Source organism: Apium graveolens, chromosome 5 (genome assembly GCF_009905375.1).
Source record: "Apium graveolens cultivar Ventura chromosome 5, ASM990537v1, whole genome shotgun sequence".
Taxonomy (NCBI): domain Eukaryota; kingdom Viridiplantae; phylum Streptophyta; class Magnoliopsida; order Apiales; family Apiaceae; genus Apium; species Apium graveolens.
In genome coordinates, this window is record NC_133651.1 from 292386505 (window position 1) to 292410485 (window position 23981).

Here is a 23981-nt window from a genome sequence, read left to right on the forward strand (position 1 = left end):
ACTTCCCGACCCTATCTTGGAGCTGCAACATGCTTTCAGGGGGGGCGTTTGGCCAAGGACATCTTGAAGAATTCATCCCTAGTTCCCTGTTGCAGTGTTATCATGCCTACCTTATCATCAAGGTCCGGGACTTTTAAAGCCTCCTTTGTGAAACGATTCAGGTATTCTCTCAAGGATTCCCTCGCTCCCTGTACAATGCTCATGAGGGATGCTGAACTTTTCTCATGCACTCTCTCGCTAATGAACTGCTTAATAAAAGCCTGACTTAATTCTCTGAAGGACCCGATAGAGTTCGGGGGCAAACGACTATACCATCTTTGAGCCATTCCCGACAGGGTTTGAGGAAAGGCCCGACACTTAATAGCGTCATTCACGGGTGGCAACAACAGTGCATTAGAGAATGTCCTGACATGATTTGCGGGATCTCCTGTGCCATCATAAGCTTTGATAGTGGGCATCTTGAACTTTCTTGAGATATGGGCATTCATTATTTCTTCATTGAATGGCGGAGTAGGATCATCAGGATCTCCAAGGGGAAGAAGATTGCTTGGATCAACCCTTGGGACAACAACCCTTCTCTGTATTGGACCATCCAGGTCTATGATAGGGGGAGGATTCCTCCCCCTTGGAGGTAGTGGGGGTCTGGTATTCCGATGTGCCTCCAAGTCGCGCTTCAGCCTTTGAATCTCAGCCTCATGAGCCATGATCCTTTCCTACACTTCTTGGGAATTCGTCCATTGGGTGCTCCTAGGACGCTGGTTACCATCAGGCATTGGTTCTTTTCCAGCGCGCCTCCTTCTTGGGGCCACTTCATCATCCGAAGATTCAGAGTCTCTCTCAGTATAAGGGCCATAGAATTCTTGATCCTCCGGTATAGGAGCCAAACCACGTATATAGGGGGCGATCGCCCTCGTGCTTCACTCCGCCCAGCATGTCCACTTCCTCCAACCTCGGGGTAAAGGGGCATCCCATATGGGGGATTAGTAGTCACAACAGTTGAATACTCATACCCAATGGGTCAAGAATTCACAGGTGCATATAGTTGTTGAACTTGGGGATTCGTACCTTTAATAGCCGAGGGAATCGTCCCTTGTGACTGAGGTTTAGTTACCCCTATCTGGGCTTCTCCTTGGGTGGCTGCATAAGTTGAATGATGAGGTATCTCTACGGTTGACAAAATCACTTGGGTTTTCCCCGATGGTGTTCTTTCCTCAAGAGCTCTAATTGTTCTCCGTGTTCTCGCCATGGTTGTTATTGTGCTTTCCCACAGACGGCGCCAAATGTTATGGATTAAAAACTAGGGTATATGATTGATGTATTTATTACTAAGGAACGTGAGCTTCAAGGCTCGATTTGACTGCTCTTGTGTTTCGTGAGTCAATTTGCCTTAATAAGATGCCTACGTACCTTGCTGATTGCCAAGGATCAAGTCAAAAAATGTAGTTCTGATTTATGGGGTGAGGCCCCTTATATAGATGTTGGGAGTCCTTGAATTGGACTTGGTGTAGAAGACTTGGTGGTCAAGTCTCAGAATTAGAATGGACTTTGGAGTCCTAGGAAGTAGGAAGCTGATTCCCTATCCATGAGGTTCCTTGGAGGCCAATCTACAAGGATTTATATCCCCTCCAGGACTCATCTTAATAGTTGTTTTTCTCCCTTATTAATTAATTACGAAATTAATTAATATTCAGGGTTTTGGGCTTTCTTTGTTCCATCAAGCCTGATCAACGTGTTAACCTTTTTGGTCTGAATATCATACATCTTCTTATTGGGCCTTATAGCCCAATTCACGTATAATCAATGCAATATTAATTACGTAATCAGGATTTATTTACTCCCTATCGCCTAATGTTATACAAATTCCTATCATGTGTGACAATACTAGTGTTATATCTATAGTAACTAATCTAGTTAATCATTCTAGAACAAAGCACATTGATATAAGGTACCATTTTATTAGAGAACATGCTACAAATGGTACCATTTAGCTCATTTTTGTTCCAATAAAAAAATAATTAGCTGACATTTTTACTAAACCTTTGGATGAAGCAACTTTCTTCATCCTAAGGCAAGAACTCAGCTAATATTTTGCAGCAGATTAATTTCTAATAAATCAATCTTTATTTGATTTAAATTGGAAATTACCTGAAATATGAATTATAAATATTTCAGAAATCTCTGCATATTTATTTTTCAAAATTCAAAATTCAACTTGAAATTTTTCAAATTCTAAGTAAACTGCTCAACTGTTAATTTACATCCTTAATATGTAAAATTAACACAAGGCAGAATTATAATGGTCAAAAGTATATAGAAAACTGAGTTCTCGATAAGTCTATTTGACTTCTCGACAAGTCATTTTAGGACTTCTCGAGTGAGTTCTCGACAAGTCAATATACTGAGTTCTCGAGCGACTTCTCGATAGGCTTAAATATGACTTATCGATAAGTCCTTGTAGAGTTCTCTAGTAGTGTTCATTCACAGAGTTCTCTACAAGTACAATTTTTGACTTATCAATAACTCAGAACTGAAATAATTTAATAAATTATTTTGGTAAAATATTTTTTGAAAATTTATTCTAATTTTAGTTTGAATTTATTCAAATAAAAGTTGAAATTAATTCAGTCCATTTTTGGACAAACCGGGTATTTATTTGACATCTCGATAAGTCAATTTTTAGTTCTCTATAAGAGTAATTTAAAATGACTTCTCGATATGTCTTTCATTTCCTAAAATGACTTCTCGATAGACAAATTTCAAACGTCTATTTTTGAGTTCTCGACAAGTCATTTGTTTTTACTATAAATACCCAGACTTCTCGATACATATACATACTTACAATTTTCAAGATCTCAAGTGACCTAGCCTTTCAAGCAAAAACCGATTTCTCTCTCGTTTTTACTCCTTTCTCAAAAATTCTTCTTACCCATTCTCACTCACTAAACTAGAATGGCACAAAACAATGTTAGAGCAACTATCCCATAGAAAGGAACAAACTATTTGGCTTTTACTGTGCTAACCAAGCCCCTAATAGTTTCAAGGGGTTTGTGAAATTTCTGTCTGAATCTTACATTGCATGTAATAACCCCAAAAATTTTGGATTTTTGTAATTCTTATGAATAGTGATTTTGCTGATTATGCTGATTAAGAAAATTTTTCATGCCACACTATGTGGGAGTTCTTTTATTGATATTAGGGGTGAGCAGAAAACCGCACAAACCGCAAAAACCGCCCGCACCGCACCAAACCACACCGCAAAACGCGGTTTTTAATTTTTGTGGTGCGGTTGCGGTTTGAATTTTTAATAAATCGCGCGGTGCGGTGCGGGTTGTGGTTTTAAATTTCTGAAATGCGGTTCAAACCGCACCGCAATATTTAATATATTATAAATATATATATATACACACACTTATATTCCTATCGGGTAACATAAATAACCATTTTATGTTCTTAGTTAAACTGAATTTCACCAGATGGCCATAGCATCCTTATTGAGTTAGAATTATATGTTAAATTTATTAAGGAATTCAAATGGACCACACGATCTTCTGACAAATAAAAAAGAGACTACACAATCTCTTGTTTGTATTTCTTCACTAGGAAAACCAAAATCCAAGTATTTATACTAGTGAACTAAGATGTTGCATTCTGATTGACTAAAACTATTTTTGGAAATTTGCTTAAATTTAAGTTTTGTATTTATTTAATTTTTTTGAACTTGTAAAGTATAAACCGCAGTGAACTGCACCACACCGCACCGCAATTTCGTGGTGTGGTTTATGCGGTTTTCGAGGGTACGCGGTGCAGTTGCGGTTTGGAAATTTGAGCAAACCGCATATGCGGTTTGGTTTACGGTTTGAGGAAAAAACCGCACCGCCCACACCGCGCTCACCCCTAATTGATATTCTGAGATCTTATTAGTACTCCATAAAGTATATGAGTGTATGTAAAGATCGTCGGAATTCAAATTTGAACACTTTGATTTTTCCCGAAAATCCACTAGATACCAAAAGAATTGAATATAAGGTAACATAATTAAAAGGATTTAAATTCAAGGATTATAAGAGAGAATCATAAAAGGAATATAAAATATTGAGAAAGGTTAGGGGAACCCAGATAATAAGATCCCGGATATGATCTCTCAAATGACGAACGAGAACGAAAGTTAAGCGAACCGTATAACAGATAGGCGGTCATTAGCCAAGTAATTAAGGTTTAATCAAAGAGATTAGTGGATGATGATGTCATCACACCACAAGGAGAAGACATGTGTTAAAAGATGACAAAATCATGATGACATAAGCATGAAAAGAAGATTTGTTTTGTTGGATGATTATTGGCCAAGTAAAATTTACCATGGTAAATTCTAAAAAGTAGCCAAGCCAAAAAAAGGGAAGCAACCAACCAAAAATCATAAAACAAAAAAAGAAGAAGTTGACCTTGCTTTTCAAGAGAAAAGCTCTCGGCCTTTTTGCTTCAAGGAAGAAAAAAATTTATAAACTCCAAGCTTCACTTCATAATCAAATCCAAGGTAATTTTGTAAGCTTCCCTATGATTAGATAAGTATATCCTAGGAGTTTAAGTTTCTAATTTCTTGTAAATCTTTTCCAATAAATCAAGGAAGGAGATGGTGAATAGTAATTTCTTGAAACTAATTTTTGTGTTCTTGATTTCTTTGAAATATCAAGCTTGTAAGAGGTTAGATCAAGGCTCCTTAAGGCCTCCTAGCTACTTATCACTCACCAAGGAAGGTAAAACCTCATACCCTAGCTTTACTTTTGAGTATTTATGAGTGGTTTTGATTGATATAGTTTATGAGAATCATGATTCTTGTTTGTTTAAAGTTTGGTTGGATCTGTAGTGATTTTGGGTTATGAATCTTGGTTATTGGTTAATGAATCTTAAGTATAGTTATTAGCTCATGTTTGTGATTGAATGAGTTAGAAAATCTTGAGGTTATGGACTGTTGTTATGAGGTTTAGATGAAGTTTGGTTGTATTGATGGTTATAAGTTGGTTTGTGGTTAATTGGAGTGGTTTAAACATTGGTAATCGCGTAAACATAGCCGTCGTAATGTCCGTTTTCATTCAACTGCTTGTTCTTAGTGTTCGGGACAGGAAGCTCACTGACCAATCTGTAACTTTGCCATTTTTAGCTATATCGTGTTGTAAGATTCGTTTTGATATGTGGTTCGCTTGGATCCGATGTACAGTTTAGGAGAAACGATCATTTTAAGTAACGGAGTTTCGCGAGCGAATCATTACCCCTCGCTTTACTTTGAAACCTTGATTAAGGTCCTTAAATGACTAATTGGAGTACAAAACAATTATGTAAGATTAATTGGTCAGTTGGTAGAGTATTCGCGAAAGAGTCGCCTTAAAATTCGTAACGGTTAATTTATTAAAATTAGTGGAGCCGAGGGTACGCGAGCGATTAACACAAATTGTTAAGCTTATAAGCGACCATAAGCGACCATTAGGGTATGAGTGAGTTTTGACTAGTTTCTTAAGCGGACGTGGTCTAAATCCAACTTATATTGTTGTTCATAGGTTACTGGACCCACTCTAAGCTTAAGTCTAGCCTGGGACGCTCAAACAAGTTTTCTACCCGTTATACTGTTGTTGTGATGTATATATATATATGCATTGTCATGTGATAAGTGCATGATTGTTATTAGCAAATCTTGCGATATATTGGAGCATGATATATATATATATGCACGCCTGTGTCATAATCTTGCTATCTCATTGTTGATTCAATTGTTATAAACTCTGCATAATACCTATGCTAGAGATAGGCATTATTTGCGTATACCCTTAGTATAGGGGACCCAAAGGTTAACATTTTTCTAAACCGGGAAGCGATGTTCCCGAGTATAATATATATATAGTTTTCAAAACTATTAATTGAATAATATTTATTCGATAGTTTTAAATTATAAGTGAATGTTAGTTTGAATATTCATTCGAAGGCTATTGACTCTGTTTATTTTATTAAATAATATTCTTCATTTTCTTAAAGAATAATATTTCGTTATTCTCCAAGTATTCGAGAAATGATCGATATTGTCAATCATTCTTACCTTAAATATTTTCATAAAGTTATTTTCAAAACTTTTACTTCATTTGCTTTGATAAAAACTATTCGGTATTGGAATATTTTTTATACCATAATATTCATATATTCTTTGATTATCTTGGAATTGATTTATTCTATCAAATCATCCTTATTCCAAATGCCTTCAAAAATGTTTTCGAGTCTTCAGAATGATTTTAAAAGTTAGAGCGGATCCCAAAACTTATTTTCAAATTTAAGATCTTCCTTTCGAAGGGGACTTGAATACTCGCTCAAAAATCTAAGGGATCCGGCTCTGTGGTGTATTTTATATTCGCAACGAGGTTGCTGTTTTGAGAGAACAATTTGATTACTTGCCCAATATTCAGGAAGTAACTCCATCTAGTAACTTCATTTCTTTTTAATGATAATTCAAAGATTGAATCTATTCAAGTCTTATCTTGTAGTCTCGTCTATGTGATGAACTTTTGAAACTGATTATAGCTTGAACGGTGGTAGTTCGAGTAGTATTCGGAAAATATATAAGTATATTGGAGTATCTTGTAACTTCATCTTTTCAACTTATATCTAGTAAATGATTATCTTATGCATGTCAAAGATTTTCAGAAAAACGTTGAGACAAGGTTAGATATATGAGATCACCTTGCAACGATATTTTTATACAGTTATAAACTGGAACTCTGTGTATATTATGCATGGAAGAGGAATTCCAAGATTTTGAAAAGTATATATACATATATACTGAATATTTTGCGACTTGGTCGCGTTAGGATATCAAATTTGGTTCATTTTTGCTTGACCAAGGCTTTTATGAGTACAATGAGAATGCTCATATATTGTTAATTATTATACATATTATTTCGGTGGGCTTGTTTCTCACCCTTGCTTTCTTCTATCATCACACAAGAACAGATTGACAAGATTAACAGGACCAAGCTCCCAATTCGCAAGCGGATAGGAAACATTCCGTAGTTTCCTGTAGGCGTTGATGCCGCTGTAGCTGAGGTAGGAACTACCAATAGGCTAGGTTTCCACCTGTTAATGTACCAGACTTATGTATATTATGAATTGTAATAATGGCAATAAATTTATTCAGATGCCCTTTTTGAGGTGTAATGACTTATAATTGTGGAATAAAATGACTTGTGTAATTTTGGTATTTATCTTTGAGACTATAACTTGTGGTGTGTGTGTATATTGTGGGGTCACAGTACGCAGTAATTGGTTATTTATTTAGATTAAGTGTTGTTAAGGTAAATGGAACTCGTGACAACCTAGATCCCCGACCCCAGATTTGGGGGTGTTACATTGCAGGAGCCTTGACTACTAATCCAGTATTGTACCTGGATGTGTTGCATGAGTTTTGGACTACAGATGTGGTAAGGACTGTGATGAATGACAATTCTGTATCTATGGCGGTGACTTGCTCAGTTGGAGGACAACAAATTGAGTTAAATGAGCAAGATGTGAACCTAGCTTTGATTTTACCCACTGCAAATCCGGTGGAGGTGCCAACTCTTGATGAGCTGACTGAGTTTCTGGACTTCATCAACTATGGTGGAAGAATCAACTTGTCAAGCCTGAACAGAACTAATCTAAGAAAGGAATGGTCATTCATTTTTGATTCTGTGGTGAGAGCCTTCACATGCAGGAAGACAGGATATGACAATATTTCAAGTGTGGTGCAAAAGTTGGTGTATTCATTTGCCCACAACAGACACTTGAATGTTGGTCTGTTGATCCTGGAAGAACTTCCAACCAGGCTAACAATGCCCCTGACAGCTAGAGATATGGAAATTTTCTAACCTACATTTATTATGTCCACTTTAAATAATAAAGTAGCAGACATACACTTATTGAATGGTATAGATAGTACAAAAATAGGCAATGGTAAGCAAGTGTCCAAAATAATATTTGGTTCACTTACTACAAAGAATAAGGTAAATGTTAGTCTAAGAATCACTCCATTCATGTTGGAGAGGTTTAGGACTTACCCTTACCCTATGCCTGACATGAGATCGAACATACAATCTAGCACAACTATGATCCCTGAACATGTGGAAGCACAAACACAGAAAACCCACATGGATCTTCCTAAGCTGTAACCATTCTTTCAAAACCTCTAGAAGCTAGGAAACCAACCACCACATCTTCTAAAAGGATGAAGTGAGTAAAAACAAGAGAAAGGGTATAACCTTACCAGTTATAGCTGAGAGTGGTGAGGATATAGCAGAAGCTGAGTCACCCTCGGTCAAGAGATCCAAAAGGATGCAGTTGACCACCATATAGCAGAAGCAGAGTCACCCTTGAGCTGACCACTCAAGTCACCTTTGTATCCTCCCAATAGGATGCAGTTGTAAAAGAACCCAATATTGAGTCTACACAGCCTGCACCTGAAGCAATTCAAGTGTATGGTAGGAGAAATAAGGATGGCACACACTGTGAGAGCACATCTCTTGAAGCTCCCTCATCTATTCAGGGGGAGCTGCCAACACTCTTATCTGAGCAACACTCTCTCAAATCTCAAATTTCTTCTTCACTAACTGCACTTGAATTCAATTCTCAATGCAAGCTCACTCAATTGACTTAGCTCAAGAAGCTTTGCTCACCACCCAGACACTCAATTTAGATGGTGAGAGGCTACATGCTAGGGTAGACCTTGATTACACCATCAAAACCATGGGGGGTTCATCAGTTTTTACTGAAGACCCCATGGATGTCTCTAATGCACTTTCATGTGCAAAACAGTCTTCAGAGACTGAAAGGTTTGAGGGTAGTACTCCTGAGGGGGAGCTATCTAAATCCTCTCCAATTCAATTAGAGGTTCCTCATGTAGGAACAACTCCCCTCAAAACCCTAGCTGAAATTGCCTTGGCAGTTAAAGCTAGGAATCCAATTGCCAATGATCCTGTCATAGGAGAGGCAAGTATAGCACATTCAAGTGCCAGTGTGTTGCAATAAACACAAGGGTTTGAGACTGGTGCACATGGCAGTAACCCAGTAAAATCCCCTCCAATTCAATTGGAGGTTCCCACACCTAGTGAGGAACAACAACTAGCCATAACCACAGAGCAATCTGTGAGTAAAACTGTGACTTCAGTCATAGGTGTTTCTGAACCATCTACCTCACAACCTCACATTCTCTCTCAGTGGCTGCAAGAATCTGGCTCTCAACCAACTTCTGTAGATGATCTACTAGTAGAGCAGATTTCTGGACTGGCAAACATCTCACAACATCTTTTGACTTCCAACACGAGTAATCAAGATTATCAAGCTATCATGTTTATATACAATGACGAAGTTGAGAAGCAGAAAGAGAACATTGTCAATGATGAAGAGCAAGATGGAAATGTGGATGCATGGCTCTCTGCTGACTATGTCTTGGAAATGGATCATGTCTTGGCCAGATTTAGGGAAGAATACATCACTATTCTGGGTAGCAATGCAAAGGACTTGACTTCACAGGCTGTATATGATGCCATTACAGATGTATACAAAGCTCAGTTCAAAGCATTTCATCTTTTTTTAAATCTCTGGAAGTCAAGCTCACTGGTCACGAAGACAGAATTAGAAAATTGGTGAATGAAAAGATGGATAAGATTATACCATCTCAAGAATAGATCACTACCAAATTCAAGCACTTTGATGAGCAAATGTCAAGAATGGATCTCGCTTCTATTGAGAAAGAAGTCAAAAATCTCAAACAATCTTTCATCAATCTCAATACACTTATCCAGCAACAAATCACTCACTCAAATGGCACTAAGGTCAAGCTGGACCAACTTCACCAGAGCAGATATGAGCCATCAGCTTTGCTAATGGAAGGTATCAAATAGGCTGTAGATGAAACTTTTAGCACATCTACTAGCTCTTTTCAGCCTGGCTCCATCTCCACAAACCTATAAATTTAATCTTTACAAGGCCAAGTCTCAGCACTGTAAGACTCCAACTCTTCTCTCACTACTCAAGTTCACTCCTTGACATCTCTTGACAAGAGCCAACAAACAGACATCCAGACCCTGGTGGACTCTCATAAGCATCTTCAAATGCAGAATTCTATATCTTTGGGAGCCATCATGGGAAAACTCAACATACATCGACCTTCTCTACCTGAACAGGTAAGGCCTGAAATTCCTACTCCCCTCTTCATGCCTGCCAACAAGACTAAGGGGGAGATAGAGGCTAGGCTATCAAAATCAAGATCATCTACTCAACATGTCCAAGGTGCTGAAAAGAGCTTAAGTCAAGAAGCTGAATTGGAATGAAGAGACTTTTTAAAGCAGCCGAGGGTCCCATTCTAAGCAGGGAATTTGATGACTTGCTTAAGGCACTCAGAGCTTCTCTCAATGACAATTTCTTCACCTACAAGAAAGCCTTGGACAGGACAATAAACTCAATAAGGCTGATCTTGGTGACATGAGACAACTTCAAGGAAAGAAGGATAGTGGTCAACATCAATGACTCAGGGGTAGACAGATGTATGCAGGTCTCCCTCAACTGTCTTATCTCTAGGGGGCATCTGAGTTAAACATTCTGATAAACAAAGTCAGAGTAGTGATTCATGAAGACACTCTCCTGCTAACAAAATTGAAGAATGCACAAGTGGTTGCTTTCCCATAAGCTTATCTACAACCTAGCAAGGGAGTGGCATACATCAGTCCTACTACCAAACACTTCAAACACTTCCAAGTTCCTAATCAGTGTGTCATGGCCAACAGAAAGCTTATCATGACTCTTGAAACAGAACTGAAAATAAAAAGGAACAAAACTGTTGAAAATGAGGAGATGATAAAGGTGTTGAGAAGATACTTGAGTGATGCAGAAGCCAACTTGCCCAAAACTCAAATCAACAAGGATGATTTGGATGATGATGAGCAGAAGAAAGATGATCAAAATCCTTCTAGCTCAATTCTAAGTCAGTCCACTAAGCCATCTGGCAGCAAGGGTGGTGAGAAGAAGAAGGAGGATGATAAGAAGAATGATGAGAAGAAGAGAACTAGTGAAAGGAGGAGTAAGAGAAGTCATGATGGTTCAGAACCACACGAAACCCTTAAAAATCCAAACACAAATAGCTCAAACCTCAGCTCAACCTATAACATCAACTATCTCAAGCATCAAACCACCTCAAACCTCAAAAACAAAATTTCTGTACAAACAAACAGCCAATTCTTTCCTAAAAATTCCAATCACCACAAGCCAAACAAGTCTGAAGAAAATCTCAACCCTACCTTTAACCAAGCCTTCACTAAAAGTCAATCTTAAATCTGTTGGAAGAAAAACTAAGAAAGTCAAGTCTTCTGAAAAAGTTGAAGTCACTGAAAGGGCCATCTGGAACTGTTTCAAGCAATCTGACCTCCTACCTTTAAATTGATGCATCTCAGATGAAGATCATTTTCAACAACTTGCTGAGGAAATAGTCAGAGTCTGGGTTGTATCTCTTAGGGAAGTCAGAATTTTCTATGAAGATGGTTCTTTCACCTTTCTTGGCAGTGATCTAATGGGTTCTCTCTCTCCCACACAAATTAAGAGAATAATAAGTTTGTTAAAGGAAAAAGATACTGCCACAAGGGCATGAAGATCAATTATAGTTGAGTGGTTGATTGAAAGGGAAGAAACTAGAAAAAGGAATGAAGTTGAAGCTGAAGAGAGAAGGAGGAAGTATGATGAAGTAATTGAGATATTTATAAAAAGATCAGAAGAGCTCAAGGCAAAAGGAATGGGCAGAATCTCTAAAGATGGGAAATTTCTAAACATTAAAGCTGGTGGATTCTCAAGATTTAGAATAGATTTGCTAGACAGTGGTTATCCCAAGGTAGCAAGATAAAAACTTGTAAAAGCTCTAAGTGGAACACCTATTATAGAAGAACTTAAAATTCTTGATCACTTGAAGGATGTTCTTAGGGAAGAAGCACATACAAAAACTATCTTTACCTAATACTTGTAACCATTGAACTTTGTAAATCTTATGTTGTACAAAAGTTATAATTCTATCAAGCTTTGTGTATTAATTTTATTTTCCATCATTTTAAAACTTGGGGTTAGTCTTGTTAACAGGCATGAATTTGTGTTAAACAATTTTCTCACATATTAGGGGAGATTATTGTGCAAGACATGCCGGTACCTTAACAATACTAAGACAATTTGTCAACCCTAAGTAAGTTGTATTGTTATCTTAATTTGTATTTTGTACTTGTAATATTTTAAAGTCTGTAAAAATGCAAAGGAGCAGACTTGAGTCTTTTTCCTTAAACAGTATCAAGCCTAAGGATTCTATCTGGAAGAAGATCAAGATGATCATACCTCAGAAGAATATTGAAGAAGTTGGAGTTGAATAAATCTGTTTAGATAAAAATACTCTAAGTCAAGATCTCTACAAGTCACAGATTTAGTGTTATAAAGAAGTCATTCGAGAACTCCAAATGACTTATCGAGAAGTCAGGAAATCTACTAGAGAACTCAGAGAGATATCGACAAGTCAATTGAAGACATGGAGTTTGGAGATATCGACAAGTCATTTTTTCAGTAGAGAACTCAGAGTTATCGACAAGTGTATATTTATTAGAGAACTCTGAGTTATCGATAAGTCAAAGTCCACTAGAGAACTCATAGATATCGATAAGTCAAAATTCACTAGAGAACTCTAAGTTGTCAACAAGTCAAAGTGAAGACTTGAAGCTGAGAGATCTCGACAAGCCAAAGTCTCATTCGAGAATTTAAAGACCTCTATAAGTCAATTTACTACGGAGTATTAGAGATCTCGATAAGCCAATATACTTATCGAGATGTCAAGTTCTCTATAGACCAAATGGAGATCTCGAGGTAAAATCTCAAAGTACAAAATTGCAGATCAGTTCAATATCCAAGATTAACAATAAACAAACAATCCAAACAGTTGGATTGACAAGTCTACAAAAAGCAGCTTGAAGGATGTGCAAGATCAATGGTGAGATTAACTGACAAAGGAAGATCAAAGTAAACATAGGATGCTAAGATATGCTAAGCCAGAAATAGAAGATATACTTTTCTATAAATGAAAATGACAAGTGACTGTTTACTAAAGCTAATAGCATGTCTTATTGTACACTGTGTAAACCAGTAGTTAACTGAATTATAAAGTTAATACTGGTCCTTTAGTCAGAAGTAACAATTTAGAAAGAAAATCTTGTAACTCTCTTAAGAAGAAGCTAATCTCTTTATCAACAAAGAGCCTAGAAATTTTGTAGCAAAATATTCTTAATTTTAATATAAAATTAAGTGAGTTTTGAAGATCTGTGTTCTTTATTCTTGCAAGTTTAATTTCTGCATGGACATACTTTCACTATAAGATTTAATTTACTTTGTTCAACCATAAAATATTCAAGAAAAGTTTAAAAACAGTAAAACATATTCACCCCCCTGTGTGTTATTCATTTCCAAACAGTTACTTTCTGAGTAGCCAACTAACTTTGACCTTCACAATGCGTGTAAAATAATCCATGATACTTAAACACATCTCAAAAATCTTTTGGCTATATAAAATGTTTTTGCTTGAGATTTTTCAAATAACTACTTACAAGTCCAACGACATACACTTCTGTTGGAGTGCTTACCGGTTTATAGTTTTGCATTTAGAACTTGCTTAAAATCTGCTCAACATACTTCTTTTGCAAAATAAATATCCCATCTTTTGTTTATTTTGCTTCAATTCCAAGAAAAAATGACATTTCATCGATATCTATCATTTGAACGCATCACTGGTTTTTTAAGTTCATTAATTATACTAAAATTATTCCTGTTAACAATCCTATCATCCATGTACAAGAAAACTATCATGATATCTCCCACTAAATTTATTTTTGTGTAAAGAGCATGCTCGTACGGACTCTTTCTAAAATCATTATTTTGAAAATAACAATTAACCCTTGTGTTCCAAGCTCGCAGAGCTTGTTTCAACCCTGTACAATATTTTCTTTTGTTGGTAGCTTTTATCTTCATGGTCTTTTTGAACATATTCAGGAGGTTACTCAATAGAGACTTCTTTTTCGAGATAACCACTAAAAAATGTTGATTTCACATCAATTTGAAAGATCTTCTATTGATTTTATGTTGCAATTTCTGTAAGAAATTCTATAGTATGAACGCTTGCGCCGGGAGCAAATACTTCATCATAATTAATTCTGTATCTCTGTTTGTAACCTTTAACAACTAATATTGCCTTGTATATTTCTACTTTTCCTTATTCGTTTGTCTTTTTCTTGTATACCCATTTTACTGAAATGGCTTTATTTTCTTTTGAAAGGCATGGAAGCTGTCATGTGTCATTTCTTCTAATTGCTCCAATTTTTTCATCCATGGCCTTCTTTCATTTCTTCTTTTCATTAGCTTCTTCGCATGTCATTGGATCACATTCTTCCATTAAACAAAATAATAATTAATTAAAATCACGTATCAAACTTGTACATCATAGATTTCATCGAGTCTCCGTATTTTTCTAGGCCACCCCCTCGTATTTTGCTACTATTGATGCTTCCGGTTCTCGAGAGTGTCTATGCAGGAGTTTGTTGATTAATAAATTGTGGAGGAGTTGGATCATCAACTCTCCCATTTTTATATTGGATTTATCACTATCAGTATCATTGTCATAAAAAGTAGACCTACTACATTTCATTCTTTTTCACTCCATCTCCAGTAATCTGTTCCATCAAATTCAACGTCACGAAAAATAATTAACGTCTTTGTCACTGGATTATAGAGTATGTAGGCTTTGCTTCTTTTTTCATATCCGGCGAAGATACATTTTTCGCTTTTGTCATCCAGATTCTTCCTTTTTCTAGATTAAGAATATGAATATTACATAAGCGATACATACAAAAATTTTAAGATGTTCGATTGATGGTTTAGTTCCACTTCATATTTCATGTGATGTTGTGTATTTAACACTTTTGTTGGACAACGATTCAATAAATAAACTACACATAAAACCGCTTCAGCCCAAGAGGTTCCCGACATGTGTTTCCCTTCGATCATACTCCCAGCTAAGTCAAGAATAATATGATTATTTCTTTCTGCAACCCCATTTTGTTTCGGAGTATAGGTCATTATTAAGTGATGATTAATTTCATGTGTTCTGCAAAAGATTTTTAACAGGTTTGAAATGTACTAATCTCCACTATCGGATCTAAGTATTTTCAAATATTGTCCACCTTGATTTTTCGTCATTACTTTAAACTCTTGAATTTATTAGAAATCTCCCTTTTCTTTTAAAATATATACCTTAATGTTTTCTATTAAAATTATCAATAAATGATAGTTAATATCTATTTTCACCCAGTGATATAATATCAAATGAACAAGTTATATCTGTGTGAACAATCTTTAGTGGCTTTCTTGCTCTCCACGATTTTTTAGTAGGAAAACTTTGTCTATGTTGTTTTTTTAACACAAGCTTCACACATTTGGTTTGATTTATTTATATGTGTCAAACCATCCACCATCTTTGTTTTTGACAATTATTCCAAACATGTAATTCAAGATGACCAAATCTCATATGCCATAACCACGAGTTATTTTTTATGAATGACTTCAAACACTTATGCATTATTATCCGTATATTGAGTGTGAACATACGCTTCTTTATCAACTCAACATTAGCAATGAATTCATGAACTTGATTTTGGATTATGAGAGAGTTGTCCTTCATTCGCATGTCATATCTTTTCTCCACAAGTTGACCATAACTTATGATATCTCTTCTATATATAATAGCAGAATAAGAAGATAATTTCATGAGATTAAAAAGTCTCATTGAAAAGACTAAATTACCCCTATTTTTAATATTTATATAAAAGATGTGGTTTGTGTAGGAATCGAACTCAAGTTATTTCATTCAACTATACAACCTCTTACCACTACACCATATTGTCACATGTGCTTTTTATCATACACATAATATGTAAGTGTGCTAAATGAATATTTTATTTAATTTTAAAGATACTTACTTGAATTCTACAGAAAAAAAGGATAGTTAGTTGAATATTTGTACAATTAATTTTAAAGAATTGAATTCCAGATATAAAATTAGGCATAGTACATAAATGAATTATTATCTTATTTATTAATCATTTTTTAGTTTTAAAATATATCTCATATATTTTTAACATATTTTTTATTATAAAAAGTAATTAAAATGTACATATATAATTTTTTTAAAAATATTGAATATAGAATCGCTTATATATAAATAATCTATATTGGTATTACATATTTAGATAAGTTCAAATTATAATGAGTCAATGCATTTTAGAACGTGGCCCATTGTTCAAACAATAATCAAAATTTGACTACATGATCCGGCCGAAAAACATCTTCACATTCTACGTTTAGTAAATTTAAATTACAAGTTCGGCGAGAATATCTTACCAATAATGTGAAATTTTTTAATATCTTATATTAATATAAATTAATGTGTTTAAGGTCTTATAGAATCAAGTCAATTATTATTTATATTAAAATTATTAACTTCACTGGTAACGCATTATTATTTTTGGGATTTCACATTTTTAAGAATATTTAAAATTTGAAATGAGATCTCACTGGATTTGTTAAAACTATGATTATATATTAAATCGATTTATTTTTCATTTTTCACTTTTAAAAGACTAACTTTTTAAAAAGAATTCTTTTAGATCAACAATATTCATTGATCAAGATAATATTGTACAAATATTTTGAATTATTTTAATATTTTAAATTATTCAAATAAAAGTTATATAAATACTATATTGTAGCATTTGATTCAATGCATTTTATATTATTTAAGGAAAAAAAACATATATTGTTCAATAATTTGAAGGAATTAATCAGTTCAACTGATATTTATAAAACGTTATCGAACTGAAAATTTTTAATTTTAGAAGAATAGTATAAAATGCTATCAAATTATTATACGAAGAAATATTAGAGTCGGAATGAAAGAAACTTAAAAACGATTTAAATAACGATATAAATACAATTTTTCTTTCAAATTCTTGAAAAAATCATGAATATCAATAATAAGTCTTAAAAATATATAATTCATTTTTATGTTACAACTATGATTGATACTCGGTTGTGTAAAAAATAGATATGGATCGTTTGTCAGTGATAATGTGAATACCATATATAAATTATAGCAATTAATTTTTTACATAATTTTAATTTTTGAATAATTATAAATGCATGTTATTTTAAGTAATCAATTATCTCACTAGATGTTAATAGTGATTATACATGTACATAAATCAGATATTTAGCATATAAATAATTGAAACCATCATAATTTACTAAGAGATGTAACATACAATAATTTACATGCTAGCACACACACATACATATAACTTAATCTTACTTTGTTAACAGTAGTATAAATAAAAAATTAACATTTTCTCATACATACATAAGTTTAATTTCAAAAACTAATATTTTTCATTAAAATCAACTTTAATATTAACAATAATGTAAATTTTACATTATTGTATATTATGTTTGCAAGTCATTCTGACTTCAGTTATGCATTTTTTATCTTTTTAAATTGAGTAAGTTAATTGTAAGTTAGTAGTTAACTCAATAATAATATAGAGCAGTACATATAGTTTATTTAAATAAAATTCAAGATTTTAGTCAACTCTGTATTCAACATATATGTTAATTTGAAGTTTTTTATTTGTAAACATACTAACGGCATTCTACAGATTAAGTTTAATCGTTTCGTTTTAAACGTACACTTACTACCCTGTTTATATTTATTCATTAAATATAAAATAACGGGTAAAAAATATAATATAATAATATTTGAGGGAATATTCACTCCTAAAAATGAGGAGTGGAGCTTGTTGGAGAGAAATTTTATCTCCATTTCTTCAAAATTTGACTCAAGAGCCTATATACAGATATTGTTGGAGTTGTTCTACAAACATTATAATTGCATGATGCATAAAAAAAATTCTAGAAAATGATATATGCCTCGCACGGGTTATTATGCTAGTTATTTTTTAAAGCTGATATATAATAGACATCATTTATATACTTCTTATCACCAATCTTTAATATTATCATTGTTGTACTTTTCCTTTTGCAGGATTTGTTGATGAGTCATCAAAAGTGACTTCTCCACTCGCATTGTCATTTGTCTTCGTAAATAATTTCTTTTAGCCACATATATGATTGTTGGCGTCTAAGTCAAGATACTAAATTTTTTTATTACACGCCTCATTTTCTTTGTAGGTGAGAAATATAATATCTTCATTTAATGTTGTAAAATTATTTATTTCGTTCACTTGGTTTGACCGACATTCGTAACTGATATGATCGTATTTGTTACAATTATAACATTGAAAGTCAAGGCTTGTCACTTCGGTGTTGATATCCGCACCATCATGTGGCTCTAAAATTTTGACCACGATCATCTTACTTTACAAAGCTTCTTTTAGTGGCTTATATCAGTTAGAATTAACAAACACATATGATACTAGACCTGGATATTTTGATAACCGGATCGGTTGCGGATCGGATCCATTTTTAAATTATGATATATTTTAAGATCATTCAGATAAGATATGATTTCAGTCTAATTTAAATTAAAATCGAATAAAATTTAGATTAAAATCAGACAAAATTTATTGATTCAGATTAAATTTAATTAGAATATTTTTAGATCGTAACTTATTCATTTTTCAATTTATAAGACTTAATTTTTTTTTATGAAATGTATCAATTTATTTTTTTTATGAAATGTATGAATCTATACTATACTATAATAATCGGAATGTGGTATAATTTAGTATGTTTTTTTTGGTTGGTTTGGTTATCTCCATTTGTGGCCGTCGGATCTTTTTAATGAAGTGATCAAGACCGCTAGATTCAAATACTAAAAGAATTTACACTATTCATACTCTCGGGTTCGAACCCCGCCAACAACAAATATTTATATTATTATTTATACACTACTAAAACTCAAATATTTATATTATTATTTATACACTCCCCAAGATTCAGGTTCGAATCCCGCCAACAACAGATATTTATATTATTATTTATAGATATACTAATAAGGTAATGATTCAAAGAGAAATTTATACTATACTATAATAACCAGAATGAGGTATAATTTGGTATGTCTTTTTTTTTTTGGTTTAATTATCCTCATTTATGTCCGTTAGATCTTTTTAATAAAGTAATCAGGATCGCTAGATTCAAATACTAGAAGAATATACACCACTCAAGCTCACAAGTTCGAACCCCGCCAACAATAAATATTTATATTATTATTAATACACTACTAAAACTCTGAGGTTCGAACTCCACCAATAACAAATATTTTTATTATTATTTATACACTAACCAAGGTTCGAATCATGTCAACAACAAATATTTACATTATTATTTATAGATATACTAATAAGATAATGATTAAATTTTTATATTATAAATTTAAATAATATAAAAATATAATGAAAACACACGGATCTTAAAGCTAATTTTAATATAAAGGTGTTTTTGTTAACATTAACAATATTTTTCACGTATATGGGTACTGAATAGTGATAGGGAACAACTGGTTCATTCAAGTGTAAAGAAAATTGTTAAGGATAGGAGACATATGCAAAAACCGGCTTGCATTTTTTTCAGGAGCATTTTGTTTCTTTTTACTTCCAGTTAGAGTCCACTTTGGAAATGGAACCTTGTCCATTTAATATGCTCTGCAGAAATAAGTTTGTAATCCAGAGCAAAATTGTACCTTCATGGACAAATAGGATGAAGTTATTCCTGCCATGGTATGAACATTGTACTGCTTAGTTTCAGTTTTAGATTATCTCTTTTTTTTTTTTTTTTTGTAATTCGTGATATTTGCTTTAGCAGTTTGCCAAGGATAACGAGAACATGCTATGGATTGTACCATTTAAGCAGAAAATATTCAATAGAATGTTTACTTCCACTGTTGAACAATATGGAATATAGGGAGGTCCGTTTTTTCAACTTAGGTCCCCTGCAGTAGTAGCAGTAGTTCTCTAGATTCTTAAGAATCATGCTTCAGTTATCGAATACCGAGGAACATCCATAACCTCATAGTTTTATGTATCTAGTTTCTAGTAATTTTCTTTATCCACGGGAAATATCTGGCCTGCAGAAATATTTTTACACCTTTAAGCGAGATTTTTACAGCTTGGAGCCAGAAGAGCAGGGATGCACTACCGATCAGGGAGGCGCTACCGATCAAGTAAACATAAAGCGAAATGTAAACCTATGTCACTCAATTTTACCTCTTTGTGAATTACCTCTGATCTCTAAGCAAGTGCACTTTTTTTTTCTTTTTTTTTTTTTTTGTCTCAGGTCTATGATTTCACTTGCCAATTAATTTAGTAATGGAATCGAGCTAACTGACTAACAGCAATCGGGGTTGTCTTTAATGTAATGGAAGATTTTGTCTTTGCAATCTAATTGTTTTTGACTTTTGATATCAATTGATATGCAGGGTGATTTGGAAACGAGTGAATCTGGATGGAGGAGTGTGTTTACAGATGAATTATTTGGATGGAATATTATCTTTACATTTGCTTTATTTGTCATGTCAACTCAATTAGGCCAGATGTTGTCAGCCGATTTTTCAAGTTAATTTTTACATCTGTATCTTTACTGTTACATCCTTCATAATTACTTGTTCCTAGCGAAGCATACAATATTGGGGGTTCATAATCTAATGTAGTCTTTTCTTCAAGAAAATATTCCGAGTCCGCAATTATAATACTGGGTGATAATTTGCCCATACCGACAACCTTATACTGATTACACTATAAAAACAACACGATAAACGATGATTTATTTTGTGTGCTAATATTTTCGATACATGAACATAAATTTAGTATAAAGTGAGTTTTCAGTTTATCATTGGGTACACCTGGCATTGGTAAGGAAAACCGTCCTCAGGTGGTCCATCTGGACATGAACATCAATCTCTTTACTGGAGACCACCACCTCTTGATGATATAGACTAAGTTGTGTAGTACTGGTTTGTTGCATGCAAGTGAGTTAAGCTGTAGACTAGGTTTTGTAGTTTAGAAGTTGGTTAGTGTGTAGTTTGACCTAATAAGTGCATGGCATTGTAGCATTTGAGTATGAGTGCAAATAATCCGTATACATTTGATATTTTCATATGAAATGAAATAAAAAAAGAAGTGTATATATATGAGGTGAAATGAGAATTCGTATAATATTGTGTGAAATGAGTACATCTGATAAGTACTATTGCTAACAATTTATACAAAGAGAAGCCCAGGCGGTTTAAAATATATAGAAAAATGAGCTTCTGGCAATGTAAAAACTAAAATTGTAATGAACGTTTGGTGTTTAGGGATGAGGCGCACAAGGTGGTGGAAATTGGGCACCAATGTATGCCACTTTAGCATTTGTACAAGTAGCACTCAGGCTCATTGTGTTGATCATTGGCTGCAGGTTTATGTTATTCAACATCAGATTATCACATGGTGCCCCTGCGCTGCAACTTAGACTAACTGCTACTGGCGTTGATGATGTGCCCCTTATATCTTCATACGTAATATTGTTGATTTTTACAAGTGATGGCTGCAGGAAACAATTACATTCTCATTAACTCAGAAATTTAGAACAACTGTCATAGATGGCTGATTAATATGAATTCTGGAATGTTTTTGTACTCACCTCCGTGGAATGGCTGCCATAGTTTTGGTCAATGATGATAGGATTCGCTACATTGTCCATGACAAGGTTGCTGAAACGCATGCTCAAAGCGTTGCTCGGAGGTGATCCAGGCCATGTCTTGATTCTTACGCCATTTTCAGTTCCTATAAATGTGCAGTTTTTCACAATAACTCCATTCACATCTTGTTCATCTGGTAACTTCCCCAGGCTTCCAACACTGTAATAAGAAATCAAAATAGAATGTAATTTTAATTGAAAATTTTATAAGTAGAAAGAAAAAAGACAGAGAAGGTAATTGCCTAATGCCATGTCCAGGGCCACAAGTGACTTTGGTGACAGTAACATCGACTGCTCCTTGGCCGATGGATATGCAATCGTCTCCGGTGCCTATGATGGACTTCTTAACTTTAATATTAGAGGATCTGCTAATGTGCATGCCATCAGTGTTAGGGCTTTCTCCAGGAGCATTTATATGAAGACCGACTACAGTTAATGCAAAACTATTCGAGATGTGCATGTGAAATCCCATGCTGTTCAGTAACCTCAGTCCCTTGATTTTTGAATTCTGTACATTGTTCACATACAGCGACTGCACATTCCATAAACATTAATCCATCAATTCTTATCATTTGTATTGTGCTTATGTGAGTGGATTCAGCTCAACACTAATGGATTAAAAGAGCTATAATACAGAGTAGGTATCTGGCTATCTGCTACCTAATTATTAAGGTCTTGAGAAGATGACAAAATATGTAAATCATGCTTTTGTTTAATAGAGAAATCCTGTAATACGCGCAATAACTTATATTTGTAGGAATGATTGAACTTACGGCAGGAAGAAAAGCGCAGTTACTTTTACCCCGACAGTCGTTATATTTCCATACATCAGGGCCTGAACCATCAATGGTACCTGATCCGGTAAGGACCAATCCGTTGACGTGTTCGAATGACATCCAATATTTGTCAGAGTATTCAGATGGGTCACCAACTGCTTTCAGGTTTCCGTGAATTTGCACTGTCACAGAAGTGGGAGGAGGGCCTTTACATGGCCCTTGAAATACAGTTTCTGCGAGTGTGAACTCACCTGGAGGAACCACAACTGATGCTAACCCATCAAAATCACAAGCAGCTCTCCATGCTCTAACAAAAGGCTGATCATAAATATAAAAACTTAGAAATAGATATTAAAATTGTATTCACAGAGTCAGATTTGCTTCTGCAACACAATGTGTGTTATACATTTAGAGGCAAATTTGTAGTGTTTTTAAGAAGAGAATGCATGAATGTATGATGAATCTGACATCCAAAAAATTTAGAACTTAAAATAGCTAGCCAGAATTTTTATGAACAGAAAGACATTTGCCTCTACACAATTGAGGAGTTGCATTTTTATTCAATTGCCTTTGTCATCTAAAATGACAATCTTCATTTGGCATGCAGTCTACATCCTTGTGATAATTTCAAATTTGGACATTTTCCTTGATAGCTCGTTACAGAATTTAACTACTCACCGGTACATGCATTGAAATCATTATTATTAAGTTGCTTCGAGAAAAGCCATCGTCTTTAATTTACCTGAGACTGTGACTCCTTGACACCAGGTCGGGCCCCAAATTGCAGGACATCAAAAACGGTACCAAGGGCAAGGCCAGCCCCATGAGGTCTATGAGCAGGACCGGCAGGAAGAGCACCACCAGGACCAGGAGGTTTGTGGTGGCCTTTAGCAAGGCCACCCTTGAATTGACAAGAGAACAAGGCCAAACACAAAACAAGCGGAACAAATGCACTTGTTATTGTGCTAGATTTACTCGAGATGGCCATCGCCACGTATTACAAACCTCCCTCAGCTGCACCAGATATTTGCCTAACTAATCCTCCAATATCTATCAAAATATTCGAAAATTATCTTGTAGTTCAACTTTTGAAATTTAATACAACTCCCACCTCCGGGAGCTTTATTTGAAGAAAGGCGAGAGCTAACATCTTTTTCATGTTTACACCTTATATAGGCATTTTAATCTCAAGATTTTGGTGGTTGCTTTAATTTGCTCTTTGTTTCTTTGATGTTATTTCCCTATATTTAGAGTTTGATCACGCTCTATTTTAACGGTCTGCCTTTATTCTGCACCTCAGGCTGTTTCTTAACCATTTGTCATGGTTTTCTTAACAATGTCTGGCTTTAAAATTCGAACCGATTCTCACCTACATTAAGCCAA

At 34.4% G+C, this 23981-nt stretch overlaps 2 protein-coding genes across 3 annotated transcripts; one reads left to right on the forward strand and one right to left on the reverse strand.

Moving 5' to 3' along the window:
* Positions 1-19637: 19637 nt before the first annotated feature.
* LOC141661860 (uncharacterized) lies at positions 19638-20874 on the forward strand. Of its 2 annotated transcripts, none has more exons than XM_074468873.1 (4): positions 19638-19865; positions 19951-20053; positions 20219-20326; positions 20422-20874. In XM_074468873.1, exons 1-4 carry the CDS (start codon positions 19765-19767, stop codon positions 20449-20451), a joined length of 342 nt encoding a protein of 113 aa, XP_074324974.1. In that variant the 5' UTR covers positions 19638-19764; the 3' UTR covers positions 20452-20874. The 2 variants fall into 2 exon arrangements, with proteins under 2 accessions (XP_074324974.1, XP_074324973.1); XM_074468872.1 differs by having other exon boundaries at positions 20564-20874.
* Positions 20875-21252: 378 nt separating this feature from the next.
* On the reverse strand, positions 21253-23736 carry LOC141661862 (exopolygalacturonase-like). Its single transcript, XM_074468875.1, has 5 exons — positions 23341-23736; positions 22596-22916; positions 22065-22354; positions 21766-21982; positions 21253-21669 (listed from the first exon to the last, which is right to left on the reverse strand). The coding sequence occupies exons 1-5, from the start codon at positions 23584-23586 to the stop codon at positions 21436-21438; spliced, it is 1308 nt and encodes a 435-aa protein (XP_074324976.1). The 5' UTR covers positions 23587-23736; the 3' UTR covers positions 21253-21435.
* Positions 23737-23981: the final 245 nt, after the last annotated feature.